Genomic DNA, 21786 nt, shown 5'->3' with positions numbered 1-21786 from the left:
CTCATGCGTCCGGGGCAAACAAATGTAATGCGTGAAGAATAAATTTAAGTTTGTATAAATTAGGCGCAAGAAATCTCGCTGAGAGGACGGATGAAAAGGTGGGATGTGACGACGACCCACGAGGACTGTTGTAAATCTAGTGACAAACCTGTCCGAAGCATTAGTGCTGGAAGCAGAGATTCTTATCAGTAGGGTGGGGACAGCTTGTTTTCGATAGAGAGGCGGCGTTCACGATAAAAAAAACCGAAATGGTGCTCAAACATACTTCCGCGATTTGCGAATGTAATATTACAATTTCAACGAAAATTTGGGGGCGTGGAAGGTACGAACGATATTTACACTTACGGAAACGCTCAACAAACGCGGCGTCTAAGAATAAACTGCACGAGTATCTCGATCTGCGCTTATCTTATCGGAAAACACCAAATTGTAAACCTTCGTCATAAGAAGCTTAGCTTGGCCATAAAGACCTGAGGTGCGATAAGCGGGCAATCGAGGAGGCTGCTACTGGATGCGCCGACTTATACGATGGGATTGATATACGTACACGAATGGAGGGATGCCTCAGATGTCTGGGTGACGACTGATTTTCGACTCCACTCAGCCGCAGTTCACTTGCCTTTCAGCATTCGCGATGAAGAAGTCGAAAACCTACACCCTGGAGGCCCCCGATGGCGGCTGGGGAATACTCGTCTGCATTGGCATGGCCCTGCCCTTTGTAAGTGGAAGCACTGGAATTTCGGTGGAAATAAAGTTAAAATGCATTTGTTTTAAGTTGACAACTGTTTAAATTACAATAAAGTAACACAAGTTCTTCTAATATCGCGAATTGTAGAGGTATCCAGAAGTGCAATTTTGGGTTCGCCTTCCGAAAGCATTACGGAGAAATCAAACACGAAAGTGGATTAAAATGTGGACCCTTGTAAAAAATATAGATTTGAATGAAGATTACTAGAGATATCCCACGCTCAATTTGAAATTCAATAACTCAAGTTATAGAATAGAATCGGACACGAAAATGGGTTAAAATTTTGACCGTCGTATAAAAGACAAATTTTAATGTACAATATTAGAGAATTAAACCACAATCTCATAAAGGTATCGCACGTCTAAATCGGCAACCAATTACTAAAGTTGTGGAATCTAGAAGGCCAGTTTTGAGTTCTCTTTCTGAAAGTCATTGGAATACGGAAAAAATCGGACATGACAATGGGCTAAAATTTTGACCGTCGTATAAAAGACAAATTTTAATGTACAATAGTAGAGAATTCCACCACAAACTCATAGAGGTATCCCACGTCTACATCGGGATCCAGTTACTCAAGTAATGGGATCAAGAAGGGTAGTTTTGGGGTTTCCTTTCTGAAAGCCAATGGAATCATGGAAAAATAGAACGTGAAAACCGGTTAATATTTTGACTCTCGTTTAAAATACAAATTTTGATGTAGAATATTAGAGAATTCACCCACAAGCTCATAGAGGTATCCCACGTCTACTTTGGGATACACTTACTCAAGTAATGAAATCTAGAAAGTCAATTTTGGGTTTCCATTTTATCAGCTTTTGGAAATACGACAAAATCGGACATGAAAATGGGCTAAATTTTTGACCCCCTATTAAAAGACAATTTTTAATGAACATTACTAGAGAATTGAACCACAAACTCATAGATGTATCCCACGACTACATCGGTATCCAATTGCCAAAGTTATGGGATCGAAAAGGGCAGTTTTGGGGTTTCCTTTCTGAAAGCCAATGGAATTATGAAAAATTCGAACATGACAATGGGCTAAAATTTTGAGCCTCGTATAAAAAACAAATTTTGATGTAGAATATTAGAGAATTGAATCACAAAGTCATAGAGGTATCCCACGTCTAAATCGGGATCCAATTACTCAAGTTATGAAATCTAGAAGGTCAGTTTTGGGTTTCCATTTTATGAGCTATTGGAAATACGATAGAGATACCCCACGTTAAAATCGGGATCCAATAACATAAGTTATGGAACTTGGAAGCCCAGTTTTGGGTTCCATAACTATAAGCCATTGCAGATACAAAAAAAATCGGACATGAAAGTGGGTAAAATTTTAACCCTCGTAGAAAAGACAAATTTTAATGTAGAACATTAAAGAATTCGACCAAAAGCTCATAAAGGTATTCCATATCCAAATCGGAACCCAATTGCGCAAGTTATGAAATATAGAAATTTAGTTTTAAGTTACCAGTTTAAAAGGTTTGGAATATTAGCAGTTCTGTCTTCTAAGATTTGGGCTGTGCTCTGATCCCTTCTTGTTTGCTTTTTTCTTTTCAACAAACATTATTAGATAATTTTGGGTAAATAAAGCTCCTAAATTAATTTAAGCAACTTATAGTATATCAAAACATGATACAATACCCAGAAATATAATTTTAGATAACAAACTCACATGCTTATCCTCTTTTGTAGACAAGTGCTCTGGCGGCTTTGCCATCGTTTGGCCTGGTCTTTGGCGACTTTCTGAAGAGCATCGGGGCGGAGACCAGCGCCATGGCCATTATAACCAGCGCCTTCTTCTCGTCAATGAGCTTCGCCGGCCTCTTTTCCGGCTCCCTGTTCCAGCGATTCGGAATGCGCCAGGTGGGCGTTACGGGAGGCATTTTGTACTTCGTGGGCACGGGACTCCAGTTGTTCGCCACATCCACGTTCCACCTGCTTATAGCCTTCAGTCTGATCCAGGGATTCGCTTTCGGACTGATGGTGCCCACCTGTTATACGACCTTTAACCATTACTTCGTCAAAAACCGGGTGATGTGGATGAGCTTTGCCCAGACCTTGATCGGTCTAGGAGCCATGCTGTATCCGATTGTCATGCAGAAGTTGATGCATTGGTATGGCTTCCGCGGCTGTCTGCTCATCCTCACGGGTCTGAATGCCCATGCCATACTGGGGATGCTAGTTATGCACCCAGTGGAATGGCACATGCGTCGCGTGCCCATTAAAGAGGAGGAGCAAGAGCTCAAGGAACTTAGTGATCAGCCGGTGAAGCCAGCAGTGGTGGTAAGAGTGCAGCCGGAAACCCCCTTGAAGGTTCCCAAGGAGGAGCCCAACTTCCATGCCGGTGATCCGGTGTCGCGGAGACTATCCCACGCCGAGGAGCACATGCTGCGTGTTCACTCAAGCCGGGCGTCGAGTATCACCAGCCTGGGCAATTGGTCCGGACCCGTGGTGGTCAGCGATGCCTCGCCCCAGATGATGCACAGTCTGCAGGCCTCGCGGCGCCAGAGTATGGTTGTTGGTGGAGCAGCTGGAGCAGCTGGAGGATCGGTAGCACAGGATGACGCCCCAAAGAAAGGCTGGGTTCGCACCATTGTGGATTTCCTCGATCTCACGCTGCTAAAGAAGCCCATCTACGTGAACATCGTGCTGGGGATCACCTTCGCCCTGTACTCCGACATCACATTCTTCACTATGCAGCCAGTCTACCTCTTCGAACTGGGCTACAGCAGGGTGAGTAGTTACAGCTACAATAATTAATTGGGAAGTGAGTATATTTGCGAACTATAATTCGATAAACATAAAGAAATTCGCTTGATTATATGTGGAAGTCATACTACTGTTATAGATTTCACATAGGTTTCCTTATGGAAAATGCCAAAATTATAACCATAGTGCACCATAGTTTATGCTTACAAATTTCTGTTGCAATACCGAAACGAACCCGATATTTTTGTTCTTAAATGTATTACAGGGTTAAAAAGTCGATTGTTTTTTGGGTCACCGACTTTATGTAGAGTACAACTTTTGATAGCACAAAAATATGTTAACAATATAGGCATTTTTCTTAATTAATATATAATATGATTCATTAAGGATGCAGATATATACAAATATGCAGACACAATTTAATATCAAAACTAAGCCGATATATTCTTAAATGTGTTATAGAGTCACAAAGTCGGTCGGTGTTTTGGGTCACCGACTTTAACTGCTGGAATATGAATTTGTTATTGCAATGAAATGTTTTAACAATATAAACGTAATATATTTTAAATGATTAGTAAAAAGTGCTGATAGTTGAATATTTTGTTTCATACTTACTCTGAAAGTAATAACTTCATCATTAAAAGCGTCCATCACAAATTAACATGGCGATCGCATTATAACTAAGTCTGCGAAGGAGTCCCAAAAGGGGGCTCGCAAATGCGACCTGCAGTCTATGAGGTTTGGGACTTCTAAAACTTGCAAATACAAATGAAATAGGAATTGTACGCCCTTTTAAACCAATAGAAAGCCTTGTTGTTCACAAAATGGCGAATATTCATTGAGGAAGCTTACTTGAAATGTGGGTAATTGGTTTTCATCCAGTTGACGCTACTTTTAGACTTTTAAAAAACCTCAAAAAAGCGCTACATTTATTATAGGGCTAAAAAGTCGGTTTTTTTGGCCTCCGACTTTATATGCTACAATTGCTAGAATACAAAATGTTATTATATTTTTATTGTATCATGATAAAATCTGTTGATACCTAAATATTTTGTATTACACTTACTGCGAAAGTATCATTTTCACCATTTAAGCGTCCATCACAAAAAACAAAATGGCGATCGCATTGTAACGGCGTCTGCAAATGACTCCCGAAAGAGGGCTCGCAAATGCGACTTGCTTTATGAGGCTTGGGATCATTAAACGTTACCAATACAAACAAATCCAAGTGCAATAGGAATTATACGCCTTTCTATCCAACAAAAAGCGTTTTTGCCCACAAAATGGAGAAAACTCACTGCGAAAACATTCTTCAAATGTGAATAATTGGTTTCCATCCATTTGCAGCTGGTTCTACACAAAATTCCACTGTACTTTCATTACTCCAAAACGTTTGCTTTAACAAGCCACCTTGTACGATTCAGTTATTTAGTGATCCCTAAAAAGTTTTCCGCGTAGAGAGGAGAGCTGCAGAAGTCCCTTGGTTATCGATGTTTTCAAGGCATCGCTAGTCGGTAGTCGATGCCACAATCGATGCTTCCCCATAGTTATCGGAAATGCGCATGATCAATTTTGATTTTATTTTTCGAAAGCTATCATAGCTATTGCATTGCAATGCTGTAGGAAGGAGGCTGAGCTTTCTTAATTCCTTTGTCTGTCACATATCTAATCCTTATAAATGATACTTTCCAGCCGGACACTGCCACCATCATAGCCATTGGAGCCGCCGCAGACTTGTCATCTCGGATCTTCCTGGCCATCACAGCCGTGTGCATCCAAGTTCCCTCGCGGTACATTTATTTGGCCGGAGCCGTCTTGACGGTCTTTGCTAGATTCGGTAGGGACGTTCTAGAAGCCGACATTTCTCACCTAACTTTCTGGCTTCCCAACAGTTTTCAATGGAATAACAGACTTTACTGGTATGGCCTACATTACGGCTGTGATAGGATTTCTCCGAACCTGGCTGCACGTCCCACTGCCTTTGGTATTCGCCGACTACTTGTCCAAAGAGAGGTAGGAAATGCGATGGTTTAGAATCACACACAAATTGTATCTTTCCCTGCAGGTTCGCCACTGGCTATGGCTTGTTCATGTTCACCCAAGGCAATGCCATGTTCCTCATTGGCCCCATTGTGGGAATCATTCGCGACAAGACCAAGGACTACATTCTGGTGTTCCACATCCTCAATGGCTTCATGATCCTTTGCGCCGTTCCCTGGGTCATCGAGGTGCTCATCGTTAAATTTCGAAGGCGCAGCAAGATCGAGCGCAACAATGTGGACCACGAGGAGGTGGTGACCCAAGGACGCAGTGCAATGATCCATTAACGTGTTAGGAATTTCTAGGAGAAATTAAAGTCTTTCAACAATCACTAGAAGTAATAAAAAGATTCTTAAATTGAAATAAAGTATCATAATATGCATTGAAATCAATCAATTCAAGCAAAGACATTTTTGAATTTTCAAAATGATTTCAAATTATACTCAACAGCTTTTTAGGGGTGGGCAACGGATTTTGGTATATAATGTGCCTTTCGGTATTTTGGTGAACCGTGTGGCATGCGCAGCTGACCTGGCGACGGTCACACTAAGGGGACCAACAAAAGTTTAGTAAATATTGTATTTAACTTACTAAGGAAACTAGAAACCAGGCGACAATGCTGCAGCAAATAAAGATGTTGGTCCTGGGCATCATCACGCTGTGCCGGCGGGCTCTGTGCTGCTTCTCGCGGCGCCGCAAGCTGAGCCACAGCGGCTCCTCCGGATCCGGCGACCAACTGCAGGCGGTGAACGTGATTGTGGAGCGGGGCGACTTCGCCGCCTCCTCGCCCGGAAATCCCACGGGCGGCCGGTCGGGGGGACCCAAGGAGCGGGACTGGAACTCCTGGGACGACAGTCCGCGCACCGTCGAGGAGCACATTGAGCAGTACCGCCAGCGGATGGCCCAGCCACCTACGCCGCCCAAGGAGGAGCCCGAGCCGGATTTCTTCAGTGTGAGTTGGCACATGTGTGCACATAGCGAACCCTGTTGTCACAATGGGGCCAATCTGATGGTGCTCCAAAGCATGGAGGTTTATAAACAGAAGGTATTTGCCTTCGGATAAGGGTTAGGTGTCGCCAATTTTTCTTGTTACTTTTTCCCAACTAGCTTCCCAATTTTATTTATTTAAAGTGCACGATTAAAATCGTTAATTCTTGGAAACAGAATTATTCAAAATTGTTCCTAACACCTTTATCTCAGCATCCGGACAAGTGTCATTGTTGGTTGCTTTTAGTCACTAAAATAAAATCCCAATTTTCAATCTTATCTGGGCAAGTTCTATAGGAACAAAAGTAATTTATGAATGAAGATTTAGTTAATATTTTAGGTTTCTAATAGGTGTGCCATATATGTATATTTTAGCATTGTCACATTTAACTGAAAAACATAATTGGGACATTTAACATTTGGGTTATCAAAATAAAATCTTTTTAGCCTTGGCATATTTTATTTCAAACAGATTAATAAATGTTTTTTCACATTCAAATATTGTTATTACCACATTTTACTAAAAAAAATATTTGGGCAGCAGTAGAATACGAACCCCATTGAAACTTTAGAGTAGACTGTCTCACATTTCAGCTGATCTACGAAAAATAATAATAAAGACAAGTTGATTTGCGTCATAATTACCGAACCTAACCCAAAAGACCTAAAATTATAGGAATTCTAATAAACCCAACCCTAAGAAACCAATTTGTACGGTTATTGTATTAGCCAATAAAAGATAAGGCACTGATGGTGTAACGAATTAAGACAAACGTATGTATTAGCAAAATAATATTTGCTTAAACACAGCTGTTCGAACTTGTGATATTGTTGGTATAAGGTTATTGTATATCACTGTGCCCAACGGAAGATTACATATTGTTCTGCAGACTTACACCCAACGTCGATATGAAAACGCTCTACAAAACACATTTAGTGTTTATCTAGTTGTTTGACTAATCCGATTTCCCTTTTCCAGGAGCTAACGCCCACCATTAAGCCGCAGATGAAGTTCTACCTGGAGGACCCCTCCGCAACGGCGGCGGCCAGCCAACCGAGTGACTTCTCAAGACTGCAGGCCCAGGACCTGGTGCCCATTAGCAATAACGTAAGCTGGTGACGCTCAAGCTGGATATTATATATGTACGATATACCCCTCTTGGCAGGCCGACCTCGAGGACTGGGTGGATGACAATGCCGGCGGCTGGGAGGAGCTGGACACCTCCCAGACCAAGCAAATCCTGCGGGAGAAGCGACGCGAGTTGCGCCACCAGCGACAGCCGGCCGTCCGCCCAGCCCCGCTCACTGTGGGCGCCCAGCGGCTGACCGACGGACAGCGAGCGGCGTAGTTGTCGATGCACCATCCCCCACCCCCAACCAGACCCATCATCCAGCACTCCCACTCTGACCATTCCACCAGCGACCACTTGCGTTCTGTTTACCCTTTCTTTTGTTCGATTTAGTTGATTGGCCACACGAAATAAATCTTGCCTTTCACTCGCACTTCCCTCCTCGCGGATCAGTTGGGCCACACTTCCTGATGGCTCTGCGGTTATGGACACGCTCCATTGGTCACCCTTTTATGCGGAGTGAAGTGGCGTGGACTCGAGCCAAACATTGCGAGTCTCGAGTCCATAAAAGCAACGGCCGGCGACGGGAGTCGCAGCTTTCAGTGCGATGCTGCTGCCGGAGCTGCTGCTACTCGGCTTGGCCGTCTCCCTGGCGGATAGTTACGATCGGAGCGTGAACTACTGGGAAGCCTTTGCGCCCGGCAAGCTGCTTCAGCGTCTGGATGCACTCACCGTCAGCGATGTGGATCAATCGAAGGTGGCCAGGTTGCCCGAGATGATGCAACCCGTCTTGGCGGCCACCAATCAAGCGCTGGCCAAGGCAGATGAGGATGTGGACTTGGATGTGGATGTCGAGGCGGAGGCGGAGGCGGATGCTGCGGCGGACGACGTGGACAGTCTCAGTGCGGAGGCCAGCCACGAGGGATTCTCCGGCGAGGACTACGAGCGCAACTACGAGCAGTTCGTCAAGGAGTACTTCGATCGGGCTGCCGACAACCAAGACAACGACGCGGACCTGGAGGAGGAGACCCAGGCGGAGGCCACCAATGTCAAGGATCAACGCTGTCGGCGGGTCAAGCGGAAGGATGGCCAGCTGTGCCAGATCTGTCGCCAGTTGAAGAACAACGAGGTGTCGGAGACGTGCAGCTACTCGCATGACGATCAGCCGGAGCAGTATGCCTATGGCAGTGGCACCCAGTTCAAGCGCTACCGTAATGATCCCGCCGAGAGGAAGGAGGTGGATGGACAAGAGGAGGAGCCGGTGGCACCGAGCAGCTTGTGCGTCCGTCGCCAGCAGGACAACAGGGTGTGCTACGAATGCAAGGACAGCAAGGGCCAGAAGATCGAGCGCTGCTACGATGTCCACGCCCGCAAGGCCAAGACCAGAAAGAAGAAGGCGTCGTCCTCGTCAGCTCCCCCCGCTTCACACAAACGGAAGCCGCGCTCCCAGCAGTCCCAGCAGTCGGAGCAGGAGCAGCGCATCTACAAGCGCACTATCAGCTACAGCTACGCCCAAGGCACGGATCAGCAGGAGGAGGAGCATCCTCCGTCAGTTGGAACAACAACAGATCTGCCGGCTCCACGCCAGCGTCGCCGACGGCTCGTGAAGATTACGCGCCGACGCGGACCAGTCCGAGTCCAATGATCGTGTTCTGTTTCGCTCTCGAATCGCCCTCATTGCATCCCCCACTCACTAGCTTAGATTAATTATTACTCGCGTTTTTTTGTTACAATAAACCATTTTATAAGACCACGTTGCATACTTGTGGGCTAATCAGCCAGCAAAGATAGGAAAACGAAGGAAGGATGAAACTAAAAGCTGTTTAAGAAGAGATCCCAAACTGTACAATGCATAAAGTATCAAAAATGCTTTTGAAACAATAAGAGAAGATCCAAGAGATTTAACTGTAGATTTAAATAAAAGGGATTGCTTTGCAAAAATACATTTTGAATTTCCTGATACAATAATAACCAGGAATTGTATATGAAATATAATACCATGACAAATTGTAATATGGAGAGCAATTTTTAAAGATTTCAAAACAAAGCGAACAGCAGATCCCTTTTCAAGAACAACAGAACAAATTAAAGACCTGAGAATTGTGTAATAAAAATATTATGTATGAGAAATAAAAATGTGACAACGAAAGCACCTCATCCATGGGTCCCTATGGGGGGATAAAAAAGACTCTTTAAATGGATTTTAATTGAACAACAAAACTTTCACAAAAGTCGTTTATTAGCGAGATTTTCTAGTCGTTTTACTTATGGATAAAACCACAAACAGTTTCCTTGCTGGATGCGACAATTTTGCAATTAAACGTACAACATTGACTTAAATATAATTTGGAGCTGCCGAAAGAATGGATTTTCCTTCTGCTGTTTAGAAAGAGACAGCTAGAGAGCAGTGAAAAGGATAGATATAGTGATTTGTGATAAATGCAGCTTTCGGAATTGTTAACGTTGCGCTTCGGTTCGGAGATGGGATCTGAAGGCCCTAAATATGAGAACACTCGAATATAGCACACGGAAAGGGTATGAAACCGAGTTTCTAGCCTTCGAATTTAAAAATCAGTTTTTCAGTTTCAGTTGCTGCAGTGCCTTGTGCGAAAAACAAGACAGTGAATATTTATGTGATATGAATTGCATTTGCTTGTGCCTTGAGAGAGAAAATTAATTAACAGATCTGCATATTTCCTTTACACACTTTAACAATTTCACATTTTTAATTTGAATTCAATGACAATATTAATCAGATGTTGAGAACTAGTCGATTTTTCTCTTTTTAGAACAATTCAGTTTGATAATATATAATTTTAGACAGGTTGTACTTAATTTATTATCAACCCGTTTGGTGACTGCTACTTATCTAGAGTAAGTAATACTACGACTTCGGAGACTGATTTTACTGACTGATGAGAGATGGGAGCATGGCATCGTTTCGTTATTAAACCCTATATTTCTTGCTTTCAAAACCTTTCAGCTCGCTAGCTAAACACTTTCGATTCATTGGATACTTCGCAGTTCTTCGTTGGCTACATAAATAGGTACATTATATTAGTTCAATATAGATATCTATATAAATTGGCTGGCCTAAAACGCGGATCATCGTGTAAATATGACGGCTATCGTTATTACTAAAGCTTTTACTTCCTTATCGTCGTTACAACGTCGTGGTACTCTTACTTTCTTCGAACATTTTGTGGCTGCGTTGCTTTCGTTATGTTAACATTTGCGTTTCAACTAGGGTTAAATATCTACCAGTACGATATATATGAATATAAATCTTTAAAGCTTTGTTTGCACGGGAATGCCGCGCAGGACACTTCATACATATTACTCCTTACTCTCCTTACAGTTGCACAACCCTCACTCGACGTGAGACGATTACATTTTATAAACACAAGAAAAGTGGAAAAATAAACATAGGAAGCTAGTTCTCCTGGAAATATAAACATACATGTCCTATATATATTTGCAATATATAATTTAAAACAATTGAAACATTAAACAATTTATAGATTTCGTAATTTTTCTGTGATTGGCACAAGAGTTTCCAGCAGACGACGCAAAAAAAAATGATAAAAACATATATGTATGTATAAACAAAAAGCGCTTAATCACAAATAAAAACAATTGGTATTTTCAAACGTACTTGTAGGTGGATTTAACTAGGCTACGATCTAGCTGCAATTGTTGTTGCTGTGCCTGCCGAGGCTGCTGAGGCTGGCTACAGGCTCCTCCTCGCCAGGGGCTCCTTTAATGGCTCCAGTCGCTGCAGTTCCAGTTCCAGTTCCAGCTCCTGGCGATCCAGCAATGGCTGCCGTCGAGGGCGTAATGGCCTTGGGTGCGAAGTAAACCTCGTAGTTGTAATATCAAAGCTCTTCGCTGGCCAGTTTCTGCTCCTGCACGTACTCCTTGGGGAAGTAGCCCACCTGGAAAGGCACAAGTCGCTCAAAACACAACCCAGGTTGCCTCAGCTCGGCCTAGCTCACCGTGTCGCCGATCTTGCCACGCCACCAGCCCTTGCTGTCGCCATCCTTTCCAATGACCAGCACCTGGCAGTCGGTGCGCAGCTGCAGCTGATTGCTGCCAGCCTTCGGCTCGTAGTCATAGAGAGCGGTAGCGTACACCTCCTTGTAGGGCCACTGTAGTGACTGATTGAGCCTGGCAAGGGACACCTGGTTAATAATTAGACAAAGGTATGGTTCTGCTTTTGTCCTACCCCGCAAAGTTCTCGCCCAAATCGTTGCGTTCGTAGTAGGAAACCAGCTCGACAATGGTCTTGAAATGCCTTCGCGACGACAGGCAGTAAAGCATGGAGTCGCCGGAGTTCTCCTGGTTGATTTTCATATGCTTGATCACATTCTCTTCGGTCCTAGAAAGGGAATGATGTGTTGAATGTGGAGGTGTGTGTAGATTACTCGGGCGAACTCACTTCAGGCTGAGGGCATACATCGTCTCGTGGGCCGTGGATGGGCCCTGGGGACGCACGCGCAGAAGATAGGTGCCTATGCGGCGGTTCTCCAGCCGAAGGGCCGCCGTCTCCCGGTCCATGTTGCCCGCAAACCAATTGAACTCGGACAGCTGGCGATCGCAGACGGGCGGCGGCACGCTCACAGGATTCTGTTTGCAGCGACCCGTCGACGAGATGCAGCCCTTGTGCACGCTGATCTGGCATACCTTGCACCGATAGCCCTGGTGGATGCGTCCCTTTAGGAATTTGGAGCAGTGGCGGCACGTAGTCGGGGCGTCGAATGTGTAGATCTCCATTTTGTGGTCGGTACTGCGGCAGCCAGGCGGTTCCAGGCTTTCCCTTAAAACGGAATTCATATATACGTCAGTTGAAAAGTAAATTATAAAATATAGAATGCATACATGGCCTCGGTAAGGGCCTTGCGCCACTTGTCACGCTCGTGCTCCGACTTGAGGTACAAGGTGAAGGCCGTTTTGCCCGACTTGCGGGCCAGGAGCAGCTGGTACTTGAAGCGCGTATCCCTGCCCAGAGTCCGTCGCGAATGGCTCTGCTCCACCCGATAGTCGGCCAGGTTGTGAGAGTCGCGGTAGGTGTACTGCATATCGCCCGTCTTTATGTGCAGCGCCTTCACCATGATGAGGATCTTGTCGAAGACGAAGGCGTAGCGCAGCTTGGTCTTCTGGTCCTCGTGCGCCTTTATGTGCAGCTCGCCGTCGAGAAGCAGGCGGCCGTACTGCAGAAGGTCGCTCCCATTGCCGTTCTGCAGCAAATGGAGATCAAAGATGCTGTCCTTCACCTTCTGAATGATGACCAAGTGGTCGGAGTCGCGCTTCACCTCGTTGATATATTGCGACACGTCGATCATGGCCTCCTTGGCCCGCTCCAGCGACCGGTAGTCGTCGTGCATCGGCGACGTCTCCTTCACCAGCTTGTCCAGCAGCAGGTGGTACTTGAGAATGCGCTGCATAGGCACCGACAGGATGTCCCGCAGCTGCAGTTTGCCCACATTGTAGTCGCGCTCGCACTTCTGCACCAGCTGGTCGATGATCTGGTTCTTCTTGCACACGTCCGCCAAATAGTCGATGGCGCCTAGCAGGCAGGAGCAGTACTCGCCGTAGATGAGGAAGGGTTCTCGGAACTCGAGGAACACCTGGGCCATCTTCACTTTGGCATTGGGCGTCAGGGACTCGCGCAGCTTGTCCAGGAACCGGGTGTGGATGTCGGCCAGCTCCTAAAATAAAGTGGGGAATTTGTAGTTTCGCATCGAGTTCCTTGCGCGGACGGTTCAACTCACTCTGATGCGCGGAAATATGAGACGCAGCTCGTCCTGATTGAGATGCCGCTCCAGGGGACCCATGAACTTGGTCTTCAGCGCAGTGAGCACGTCCAGGTAGTTGGACTCCGTGTCAATTAGCTCCCGGATGACGTAGTCGCGCTGCTCGAAGCTCGTCGACGAGACGGTCTAGGAGGGGGGCAAAAAAGAAGGACGATGGAGGTGAGTCCGGGATTAGTGCGGTCAGAACTGGGGGCAAAGTGACTTGGCCACCGGAATGGGTGTCTCATGCACGGACAGGCGGTGGTTCGTTCGCAATTCTACCTGGCTTCTACTCGTCCTTTGCAGGGCGCACAGGTCTTGGTACACCTCCTCCTCTTTGGTGTTGGTGTGGTCGTAACCGGTTCCATTGCATGCAATATTGTCGGTGGTACTAAACGAAAATAAAGGCCGAAAAGAAATAAAAATCAAAATAATATGAAATCAAAATGGGGTATGGAGTGTATGGCGGGAGGTGCCGAGTGAAAGCTATTCCTTCTTTTTAACCAAGATAACCCATTTTTCTTCACAGTAAATAATATACATTCCATTTTCACGCGCCTTGAATTTGAATTAGATAGTCCGACCCGGTTATCGATTCCCCTCCCTGTTAAATAACAGCCCGCTGTTGCGGCTAACAGGCCTCGAGGCTCTGCGACAACCCTGGTCGCAGCAGCGGACCAGGGATGCAACGCCCCGCAGAACATCTGTGACGGAGTAAAGTAAAAAACTGTGTTTTCGGGAGCTAATATTCTGTCATCCCCGCGACTTGGACCCGGACTCCACGCTCGGCCACCTGCTCCTCCGCTCCAGGGGACCATGGACCACCACACGTACGCCAAGAGCGGATCCAAAAAGTGTAAGCGACAACAACAACACACGTGTTCTAAGGCCAAAACTCATGCATTTTCCTTCCTTCCCTTGGTTTCTGTGCGTTTGGCAATCGCGAATTGCACCTCTTCAGGGACCGCGGAGGAGAAACGCGAGCTGGTGGCGCAACGGATTGCCGCGGACGAGCTGTTCTCGCGGTATTCGCCGAAGCACGCGGAGCCATGGAAGTGAGTTTCTTGGTTATGCTCGGGAGAACTCGGGGAAGTCCAAGACTGTGATTAAAATGCCTGGATTGGGGTCTCCCACTGGGTTTGCCGCAGGACATGGAACTATTTGCGTTTACTCCCACATTTGACACCCTTATCTCATCACTCTTGGGAGACAATCGAAGGGAAATGGGAACACAAGTCGGGAAAGACCCAAAAGATCAGTTTAAATCTCATTGAATCAAGGCCTACCTACACCCTCCACACTAAGAGGATCTCCAAGTCAAAATAGAATAGGTGGAAAACCCGAGGAAGTCAAAAGCTATCATCAAAAGCCCTTCAAAAGGGTTACCAATTCGTACTAGCAAAGAACTACAGGGCTATTTCCAATAACTCCTTCACTAAGAAACATAAATCGTATTAGCATGTGAAAATAATATAAGGGTAAGACCTAAACTATTATAAATATCAATCCAAGAAAGGCACCAATTGGATTTAGCAAGTCAGTTTGAAGTCGGTTTTCAATAGCCACCTCTTTAAAGCATCAACACAATGGTAATACCATGCTTATCTGGGATTACAACTTATCTGAAATTTCCATTATAAGTGATAATTTGAAGATATTTCCAAACAGATCACAAAAGCTGTAATGGTAAACTGTTAAATGAAGCCAGGCCAGGTTGTGCATCATTATACAAACGTATGGGAATTTTTAAGTTTGCCATTTTGTATGCTATATGTACCCTTTGAAGCTTATCCGCTCTACTCTATCAACCCCAACAAAACTCTTATGACCCCCAGGAAATTCAAGGACATGGCCAGGATCGGCGACTTCAGCGAGATTGCGCTGCGCAAGCAATGGTTCTCCATGGTGCAGCGCTACCGCATCCACAAGGCCAACACGCTGGGCGCCCCGCTGACCAAGCAGAGCGTAGAGGAGCTGAACAAGGAGTGGGAGTTCTTCGGCCCCATCCACGCCTACATGAACCAGAAGACCGCCGACCTGCACTCGTACGCGCTCAAGGAGCCGAATGTGGATCCGCCCAACAACAATCTGGCCATCGCCAGTGTCTACTCCTGCGACGAGTCCCAGCTCTCGCCGCTCATGCTGGGCGTCCTCAACGACCACAACTTTGGCGAACGCTCGCCGCCCAACGAGGCCGGCGGCGACACCGATGACATGGACGAGTCCGCGTCGCCCTGCCATAGGAGTAACAGCAACAAAGACAGCCACATCCCCAGCAACAACGACGAACTGGACAGGCTACTGGCCGAGGCCACCATGCGCAAGGATGCGGGAGGCGGCGACGGCGAGGATGAGTCCATGCTCCAGCTGGGCAGCACCACCTGCCACGAGGTGGAGTGCGGGCCAGTGATGATCGGGGGCGAGGTGTCACTATCCAACAGTCGGTACAACGACTTCGAGGAGGCAGCGATGCCCGCGACATCGGTGGTGAAGACCGAACAGCTGGAGCAGCACCAGAGCGAGGCGACCAAGGTGGGCAGGAAACGCCGCCGCAAGGTGCTCAGCGAGAAGGACAAGTATTACAGGTGAGAAATTGGGGCCAAGCGAGTGGGTTTTCTGTGGGGTCAGCAAAAGAGTGCGAGATCAGGGGATAATGATAAGTTATTTGTTGAAGAACCTACTGTTTTGGATTTCCCACAATGATCTTGCTCTAGCTGAATCCTTAACTCGAAAAATGGAAACTGGAAACCCTATTAAGCGAAAATCCCTTTTTCAGGCACCGCCGTCACTACGAGCAGCGGATGGAGAAGCGTCTGATGGGTCTGTGCACCGTGGTGGGTCAGCTGCTGAAGCAGTTCGCCCCCCACATGGATGTCCAGCCCCTGTTGGCTCTGGGCAGCGACATCGTCGTCAATTCGCCGGCACCCAGTAGCAGTGGGGACAGCGAGAACGAGAACGAAGTCGAGGCGGAGGAGCAGGAGGTGGAGGAGCAGGAACTGGGGATCGCTGCGGATGGATTCGGATCACCCGGAGTTTAGCGGGCATTCACTTAACCACCACATGTCCTCAACTATTAGTTCCTAGTGGAACCGTGTGTGCGTTCAACGAATCCCATCTGAAATGTATTGCGGACTTGAGAAAGGCGCGCAGACCTTACTAGCGCTGGATGGATAGACACGCTAACTGATTGCGAAAACTGAATACATTAATAACTGAAGGAATGTAAGCTCTAGATAAGCAAAAACCAAATACAATACGTATGGAAGTACACCAAGCTTGTAAATGTAATGGGGTCGCAACTTCTAATAGCACTGCAACTCAAAGTAAATCAAATGTCAATCGCTTATAAATAGATACAGTGGGATAAGCAGGGTAATTAGCCAAACCAGAGCCAGCGGACGGACGAGATAGCGAGTGGACATGTTGTGTTCCTAATGGGACCCGGTTCCCAATCGACCTTATCGCATTACATCCCCCGCTTGACAAGCAGAAGCTCTCTATTATGGATCGATTTGGGAGCCAAACAAACTACAGAACTTTCGCAATGCGCAGAAATACGGAAGGTGGTTATGTAAGCAAAAGAGGCAGTCGTTGGCGGTCGGCAGTTGGCAAGTACTTCCGGTGGCTACGTTTGGCACGGCCCTCGATCGATGTCAAGTCGGGGCCAACAACCCACTGCATTCCCCTTTTGGAAAGAGGCAAGCCGGGGAGCGGGAAGATAGCGATGTGTGAGGCTCTAATCTCTGTTTCGCTTTCTTGAGTGGTACACAGCGCGCGTCCTGGTTGGTTGTTTAGTGGTTAGTGATTAGGTGGAGTGGGAGGGGTGGGTGAAGCTCAAGCGCAGGCAAGACAAGCAGTGGTTCTGGTGGGCGGTGCAGGGCGGTTTCTTAAGCCTACAGGGAGGAAACTAGGGGATCAAGCATTCTGGGAAAGATCAGGGATCAGTGGCGGGAGGAAGGAAGAAGAGGAAGGGCTGTTACACACGACAATACACTGGGGTGGGTGGATTTCTTGGAGCAAATCGAAGGAGCGGAGAACGATCTTAGTTTCATATGAATATTGTATTACTTAAGGTCACAGATCGCTTTCCGTATTCCTTGGACTTTAACTACTTCTCCAACTAGACAAGAAACTTTAGAACTCCCATACATACAGGCTTCGAATTATACATGAATTTTTAAGCATAATACACATGTTTTGTACTTTTTCGAACCCCGTCAATCTACATCATCTGATCTCAGATATTCTTTGTATGGAAATTCCGTGGCATTCCTGCTCGATCCCAGATCTAGATCCAGACCCCACCCCACGCCGGGCACAAAGAAGAAGTAATATGTTGGACAGCACACCTCGGGCTTGGCCTTCGCTTGGAAGGTGACGTAGCACAGGTCCTCGTAGACCTTCTCGTCATCCTCGCTGTAGATGTAGGCGTACTCGTGCTCGGTGCACGCCATCGAGGATCGGTAGTTGTACACGGCGGCGGCCGCCTTCTGCAGGCGCTGGCTCTCGCTGACCAACAGCGACGACGAGGAGGACGAGGTGGACACCAGGCGACCCATTGGTGGCCCGGGGGCGGCCGCAACAGACGCAGGTTCAGTGCACACCGCAGTGCACCGGGCGGCGTCACAGGACTCCGGAGTGGGCGTGACCGCATTGGAGGCGGAGTGATCCGTGGTCGAGCCCACCACATCCAGGGTGAGATCGAAGGAGAGCTCCCGCATGGGGCTGCCTGCCTCGCAGTCGGCCAGCAGGGGCGTCTCCACGCCCGCGTCCTCCGGGTCGTTGTCGATGGTCGAGTCGCACATGTTGGACAGCGAGTCCTCGATGTAGTCGTCAATGTCCTCGGTGCCGTTCTCGATGGTGATGTCGCTGTTCTCGTCCAGCGACCCGCTCTGCGAGGTTCGGTCGTAGTACTCCGCCGACGAGGAGGCGGAGGCGGCGTCGATGCTGCCCGTCTTCCGCATGTTCAGGTCCCTGGCGGCGGTGGCGGTGGCGATGGGGGAGGGCAGTCCCCACATATGCACACACCAGCGATAAGGCAACACACGCATTCACACACCCATTCATTCGGATTCGGTTTCATTCGTAGTTAGTGTGTTAGACAGAGATAGGAGACAGAGAGAAAGAGAGAGAGTGTGTTAGATAAAGCCGAGGACACTGAGATATCGCTTGGGTTTGGTGGGGTTGCTACTCCCATCTCATCTTGCACAGAAAACAATGGTTGCTTCGCAAGGTGTCCAGAAGAAGGGATATTGTCATAATATCCGAGTAGTGGACTTTCAGATCTTTACTTCTTTACCTCGCTCAGGAAATAGCGATTATGATTGCTTTGTCTGAAAGCAGTTCTTCTATAATTATATATTATAATCAAAGGATTATTAAAAGTTAGAAACTCTGTGCTGGTGTTCAAGCATGATTATTATGATTTATCTTAACCTCGCACAAACACTGTTGAATATAAGATTTAAACTGAATACAAAATCACTGTCAAAAAGTAGAACTGCTGTTATAACCTAGTATTATAGAACTTTCGTGTCTATAGGAAGCACTTGGGAATCTATACTTTTTGAGGTGAATAGCGACTTTAAATCTCGATCTCAAAAGTTGTAAGCAGAGCCGAGTGGTTCCAACAGAGATTGAAGCAAAGACATTTCTCCATGAACTCGATAAGCAGCCAGACGCGGGCTTATGGACCGGGTGCCGGGGAAGTATGTGAGCGCATAATGAGATCGGTTCGGGTCGCATTGGCTGGTGCTGATGGGCGGGGCGGTGTCGGGCAGGGGCAGGGGCAGGGGCAGGAAATGCAGGCCGCGAATCAAGCGGGGGAGCACGCACCACGGTCGAGGGACTGCAGTCAGAGATCCCGCCCGGCAGTGGCTACTCACGTGGAATGCAGGTCCTTGTAGATGGCCTCGTCCGAATGGGAGCGCTCACTGGGCGACAGCTGCAGGTTGAAGCCGCTGAAATGGGTTAAAGTGCATCATTATTCAATGTGTCGCAACAAAAATCGAGTTCCCTATAGTACAAGAAGTACTGCTGCCCCATTTGTTTCCCAGAAATGCTCCCTACCAATGATTCCGATACATATGTGTCGAAGAAATTGTGTGAATTCCGATTCCGCTCACTCAAAGCAGAAACGTACTGAAAACTGCAGCGAATGATTAACTGATAGGCTATTGTTGCAAAATCAATTTGGCTGTGCGCTGAAAAGCACTCCAACATTCCAACATTCCGTGTGGGCATTTCAGGAATGCAGTTGAGTCAATGGTACTTTGTTCTAGTTCTACATTAATCGCTTCATCTTCTAACATTTTGGCCTGTGCCACAAGGAAATAAGTAAATTTGTTTGTTATCGCTGAGTACTGGATGTAACCCTCACTATTTCAGTTTCTCCTCGTCGTGAATAGTATCGGAATCTCAGTGGAGTGACAAGCAGCGAAGATCCCAAGGTCTGGGAACAGAGGGCCCACATCGCAGGCTGGTGATAACCATGTGCGAACGGGGGTTGGAGGACTCACACGAGATCCGGATGCATCTGCTGCACCTTGCGGCACTGCGACAACTTGGAGAGCGTGATGAGGACGCGGTGAAAGTTGGTCAGGTCGTACAGCATGGTCGGCTCGAAGAGGTCGGCGTCGCGGATCCCAAAGTTGTTGTGGCACACGTCCAGGAACAGCTTGATGTTCTTGCTGCACAGGAACTGCAATGTGGGGCAAGACGGTTTCGATTTAGTACACGGGTTTCTTATAAAAAGGGTACTCAAAAAATGAAGTAACAGCCTAGGACACACCGTTTAAAAAGCATTTGTAAATATATTTTTAAATATCATTGTGCGAGGTTGTAGTCCACTTAAAAGTCCTCATTTGGAACCAGGTTCTTGGCAAATAAATCTCGATATTTATACTTTTTACATATTATTACCATTATCAGCATTATCTTAAAAGAAATTTCCCAAACTGCCCTGGGAATAGTTTAAGTTATTTCTTTTTTAATCTTAAATTATTGCTCTTGCTTGCTCTAAATATGGCTTGGGTATTCCACGATCTGCATAATCAATTTATTTTGTAGCAGATATTTTGTATATTTTATTATAACTCTTGAAGTGCATTTTTATAACATAGAATTCTTCCGTTACAGGCTCCAAATGGAGTTAATTTATTCTCCTTAAATAACAAATAAAATTATAATCATCATAACATTTTGTTTTGTTCAATAGCTAATCACCAATCCCTTGTTTATATATTGTTAAATTCAACGTTTTATAACCACTAAGTTGGTTGATCAACGTAATAAATACTTATGCGGTCCGAAAAAACCCCTTAAATATGTTTTTCCAGCATATATTACAAGGTTTTAGGTTGCTGGACTTACCTGTGCCATTTGGGGCTTGCGGTTGAACTCGCGCGGGTCCATGCTGCTGGGGTCCAGGTGGATGACCAGGTTGCAGAGCAGCACGCCGTCGCGCAGCGTCATCGCCAGGATGCGGATCTCGGCGTCCGCCTGGGCGGCCTTGTGGTCGGGCGGGATGACCTTGCACCTGGTGAGCCAGGCGACGCACTCGCGCCACAGATCCCCGTTCACGCCTGCCACGCCCCCAAAACTGTTGCTGTTGCTGCTGGCCATTTGTCGGGTGGGCGGCCTGCGCCTCTTGATGGGCCAGTGGGTGGGGGTGGGGGTGGGGGTGTCGCTGGTGGCGGTGGTGGGTGTGGCACAGGGGAGGGGCGGGTGGCTCTGGAGGGGCGGGGAGGGGAGGGCTCGCAGTGGGGCGACTCTCGTTGCGTTAATGAAAACAATTGGGACTCATCAGTTGGCTGTTGCTGTTGCTGTTGCCGCCGCTGTTGCGACGGGATTGGTGAACTAACTCGACTGACGGGCGAACACACAGATACACAGGGCGAAAAACGAGAAGCGGAAAACAGAAGGCAGAAGGCAGGGAGCACAACACAACAACACGAATGGGGGTTGACCGAAGTCGCGAGATGCGCCGCTGCGATTGCACCGAAAGATACCGAACTGCGCGGGCCGTGGCACTCTTCGACCTGGGAAAATGCTCACTGCTTGGGTTTAAAAACTAATTTACTTTATTGCAAAATATTGGGTTTATCGAAGAGGAAGAGCGGACTCGCCTTCGACCGTTTGCGGCTGGTTGAAAAATACCACAGGGCTGGGGGAAAAATACCAGAACTGATAGTCAGTGCTGACGGATCTTAGCTTCCCGTCACATTTAGCTCTTTTTTTTTGGTGTGCTTATCGAAAAATAGGGGGATGTGCAAATTAATAGTCAGTACAATTTTAACAACTTTCATATTAAATTTGTATATATTTTAGAGAACAAAAATTGCTAAAATTGTTTAAAACTGAATTTATATTTGTTTAACATAATTGTTTAATACCCGTAATGCGTTTCTATTTCTGGCTAACAGTTGCCAGTCAC

General features: G+C 46.8%; 5 protein-coding genes across 6 annotated transcripts; 4 read left to right on the top strand and 1 right to left on the bottom strand.

The window, feature by feature from the left end:
- Positions 1 to 604: 604 nt before the first annotated feature.
- LOC108024256 (monocarboxylate transporter 7) lies at positions 605 to 5899 on the top strand. Its single transcript, XM_017094143.3, has 5 exons — positions 605 to 718; positions 2447 to 3487; positions 5156 to 5300; positions 5356 to 5476; positions 5529 to 5899. The coding sequence occupies exons 1-5, from the start codon at positions 635 to 637 to the stop codon at positions 5788 to 5790; spliced, it is 1653 nt and encodes a 550-aa protein (XP_016949632.1). The 5' UTR covers positions 605 to 634; the 3' UTR covers positions 5791 to 5899.
- A 135-nt stretch (positions 5900 to 6034) lies between these two features.
- Positions 6035 to 7993, top strand: LOC108024245 (receptor-binding cancer antigen expressed on SiSo cells). Its single transcript, XM_017094127.3, has 3 exons — positions 6035 to 6455; positions 7470 to 7598; positions 7657 to 7993. Exons 1-3 carry the CDS (start codon positions 6120 to 6122, stop codon positions 7837 to 7839), a joined length of 648 nt encoding a protein of 215 aa, XP_016949616.1. The 5' UTR covers positions 6035 to 6119; the 3' UTR covers positions 7840 to 7993.
- A 151-nt stretch (positions 7994 to 8144) lies between these two features.
- Positions 8145 to 9709, top strand: LOC108024244 (uncharacterized). Its single transcript, XM_017094125.3, has one exon. It carries the CDS (start codon positions 8168 to 8170, stop codon positions 9203 to 9205), a length of 1038 nt encoding a protein of 345 aa, XP_016949614.1. The 5' UTR covers positions 8145 to 8167; the 3' UTR covers positions 9206 to 9709.
- A 52-nt stretch (positions 9710 to 9761) lies between these two features.
- LOC108024199 (protein vav) lies at positions 9762 to 21491 on the bottom strand. 2 transcript variants are annotated; one of them, XM_017094049.3, is made up of 11 exons: positions 20724 to 21491; positions 19871 to 20052; positions 19238 to 19312; positions 17700 to 18326; positions 13635 to 13743; positions 13332 to 13499; positions 12439 to 13268; positions 11999 to 12376; positions 11786 to 11938; positions 11556 to 11727; positions 9762 to 11495 (listed from the first exon to the last, which is right to left on the bottom strand). In XM_017094049.3, exons 1-11 carry the CDS (start codon positions 20973 to 20975, stop codon positions 11436 to 11438), a joined length of 3006 nt encoding a protein of 1001 aa, XP_016949538.1. In that variant the 5' UTR covers positions 20976 to 21491; the 3' UTR covers positions 9762 to 11435. The 2 variants fall into 2 exon arrangements, with proteins under 2 accessions (XP_016949538.1, XP_016949537.1); XM_017094048.3 differs by lacking the exon at positions 17700 to 18326.
- On the top strand, positions 14026 to 16622 carry LOC108024200 (uncharacterized). Its single transcript, XM_017094050.3, has 4 exons — positions 14026 to 14208; positions 14314 to 14407; positions 15188 to 15937; positions 16129 to 16622. Exons 1-4 carry the CDS (start codon positions 14169 to 14171, stop codon positions 16388 to 16390), a joined length of 1146 nt encoding a protein of 381 aa, XP_016949539.1. The 5' UTR covers positions 14026 to 14168; the 3' UTR covers positions 16391 to 16622.
- Positions 21492 to 21786: the final 295 nt, after the last annotated feature.

Source organism: Drosophila biarmipes, chromosome X (genome assembly GCF_025231255.1).
Source record: "Drosophila biarmipes strain raj3 chromosome X, RU_DBia_V1.1, whole genome shotgun sequence".
In the NCBI taxonomy this organism is placed as follows: Eukaryota; Metazoa; Arthropoda; class Insecta; order Diptera; family Drosophilidae; genus Drosophila; species Drosophila biarmipes.
The sequence above is the reverse complement of the archived record's forward strand: the minus strand, read 5'-3'. Positions and strand labels throughout refer to the sequence as shown.

What these genes read in the sequence shown, in the direction of transcription:
- LOC108024256 (XM_017094143.3), top strand. Translation starts at nt 635, where the DNA reads ATGAAGAAGTCGAAAACCTACACCCTGGAGGCCCCCGATGGCGGCTGG. An exon ending in TTGGCATGGCCCTGCCCTTT is followed by an intron (nt 719 to 2,446) that starts GTAAGTGGAAGC and finishes CCTCTTTTGTAG; the next exon opens with ACAAGTGCTCTGGCGGCTTT. An exon ending in GACTACTTGTCCAAAGAGAG is followed by an intron (nt 5,477 to 5,528) that starts GTAGGAAATGCG and finishes CTTTCCCTGCAG; the next exon opens with GTTCGCCACTGGCTATGGCT.
- LOC108024245 (XM_017094127.3), top strand. Translation starts at nt 6,120, where the DNA reads ATGCTGCAGCAAATAAAGATGTTGGTCCTGGGCATCATCACGCTGTGC. An exon ending in CCGAGCCGGATTTCTTCAGT is followed by an intron (nt 6,456 to 7,469) that starts GTGAGTTGGCAC and finishes TCCCTTTTCCAG; the next exon opens with GAGCTAACGCCCACCATTAA. An exon ending in TGGTGCCCATTAGCAATAAC is followed by an intron (nt 7,599 to 7,656) that starts GTAAGCTGGTGA and finishes CCCTCTTGGCAG; the next exon opens with GCCGACCTCGAGGACTGGGT.
- LOC108024244 (XM_017094125.3), top strand. Translation starts at nt 8,168, where the DNA reads ATGCTGCTGCCGGAGCTGCTGCTACTCGGCTTGGCCGTCTCCCTGGCG.
- LOC108024200 (XM_017094050.3), top strand. Translation starts at nt 14,169, where the DNA reads ATGGACCACCACACGTACGCCAAGAGCGGATCCAAAAAGT. An exon ending in CAAGAGCGGATCCAAAAAGT is followed by an intron (nt 14,209 to 14,313) that starts GTAAGCGACAAC and finishes GCACCTCTTCAG; the next exon opens with GGACCGCGGAGGAGAAACGC. An exon ending in AAGCACGCGGAGCCATGGAA is followed by an intron (nt 14,408 to 15,187) that starts GTGAGTTTCTTG and finishes TATGACCCCCAG; the next exon opens with GAAATTCAAGGACATGGCCA.
- LOC108024199 (XM_017094049.3), bottom strand. Translation starts at nt 20,975, where the DNA reads ATGGCCAGCAGCAACAGCAACAGTTTTGGGGGCGTGGCAGGCGTGAAC. An exon ending in GCAAGCCCCAAATGGCACAG is followed by an intron (nt 20,053 to 20,723) that starts GTAAGTCCAGCA and finishes CCCACATTGCAG; the next exon opens with TTCCTGTGCAGCAAGAACAT. An exon ending in CAGATGCATCCGGATCTCGT is followed by an intron (nt 19,313 to 19,870) that starts GTGAGTCCTCCA and finishes AACCCATTTCAG; the next exon opens with CGGCTTCAACCTGCAGCTGT.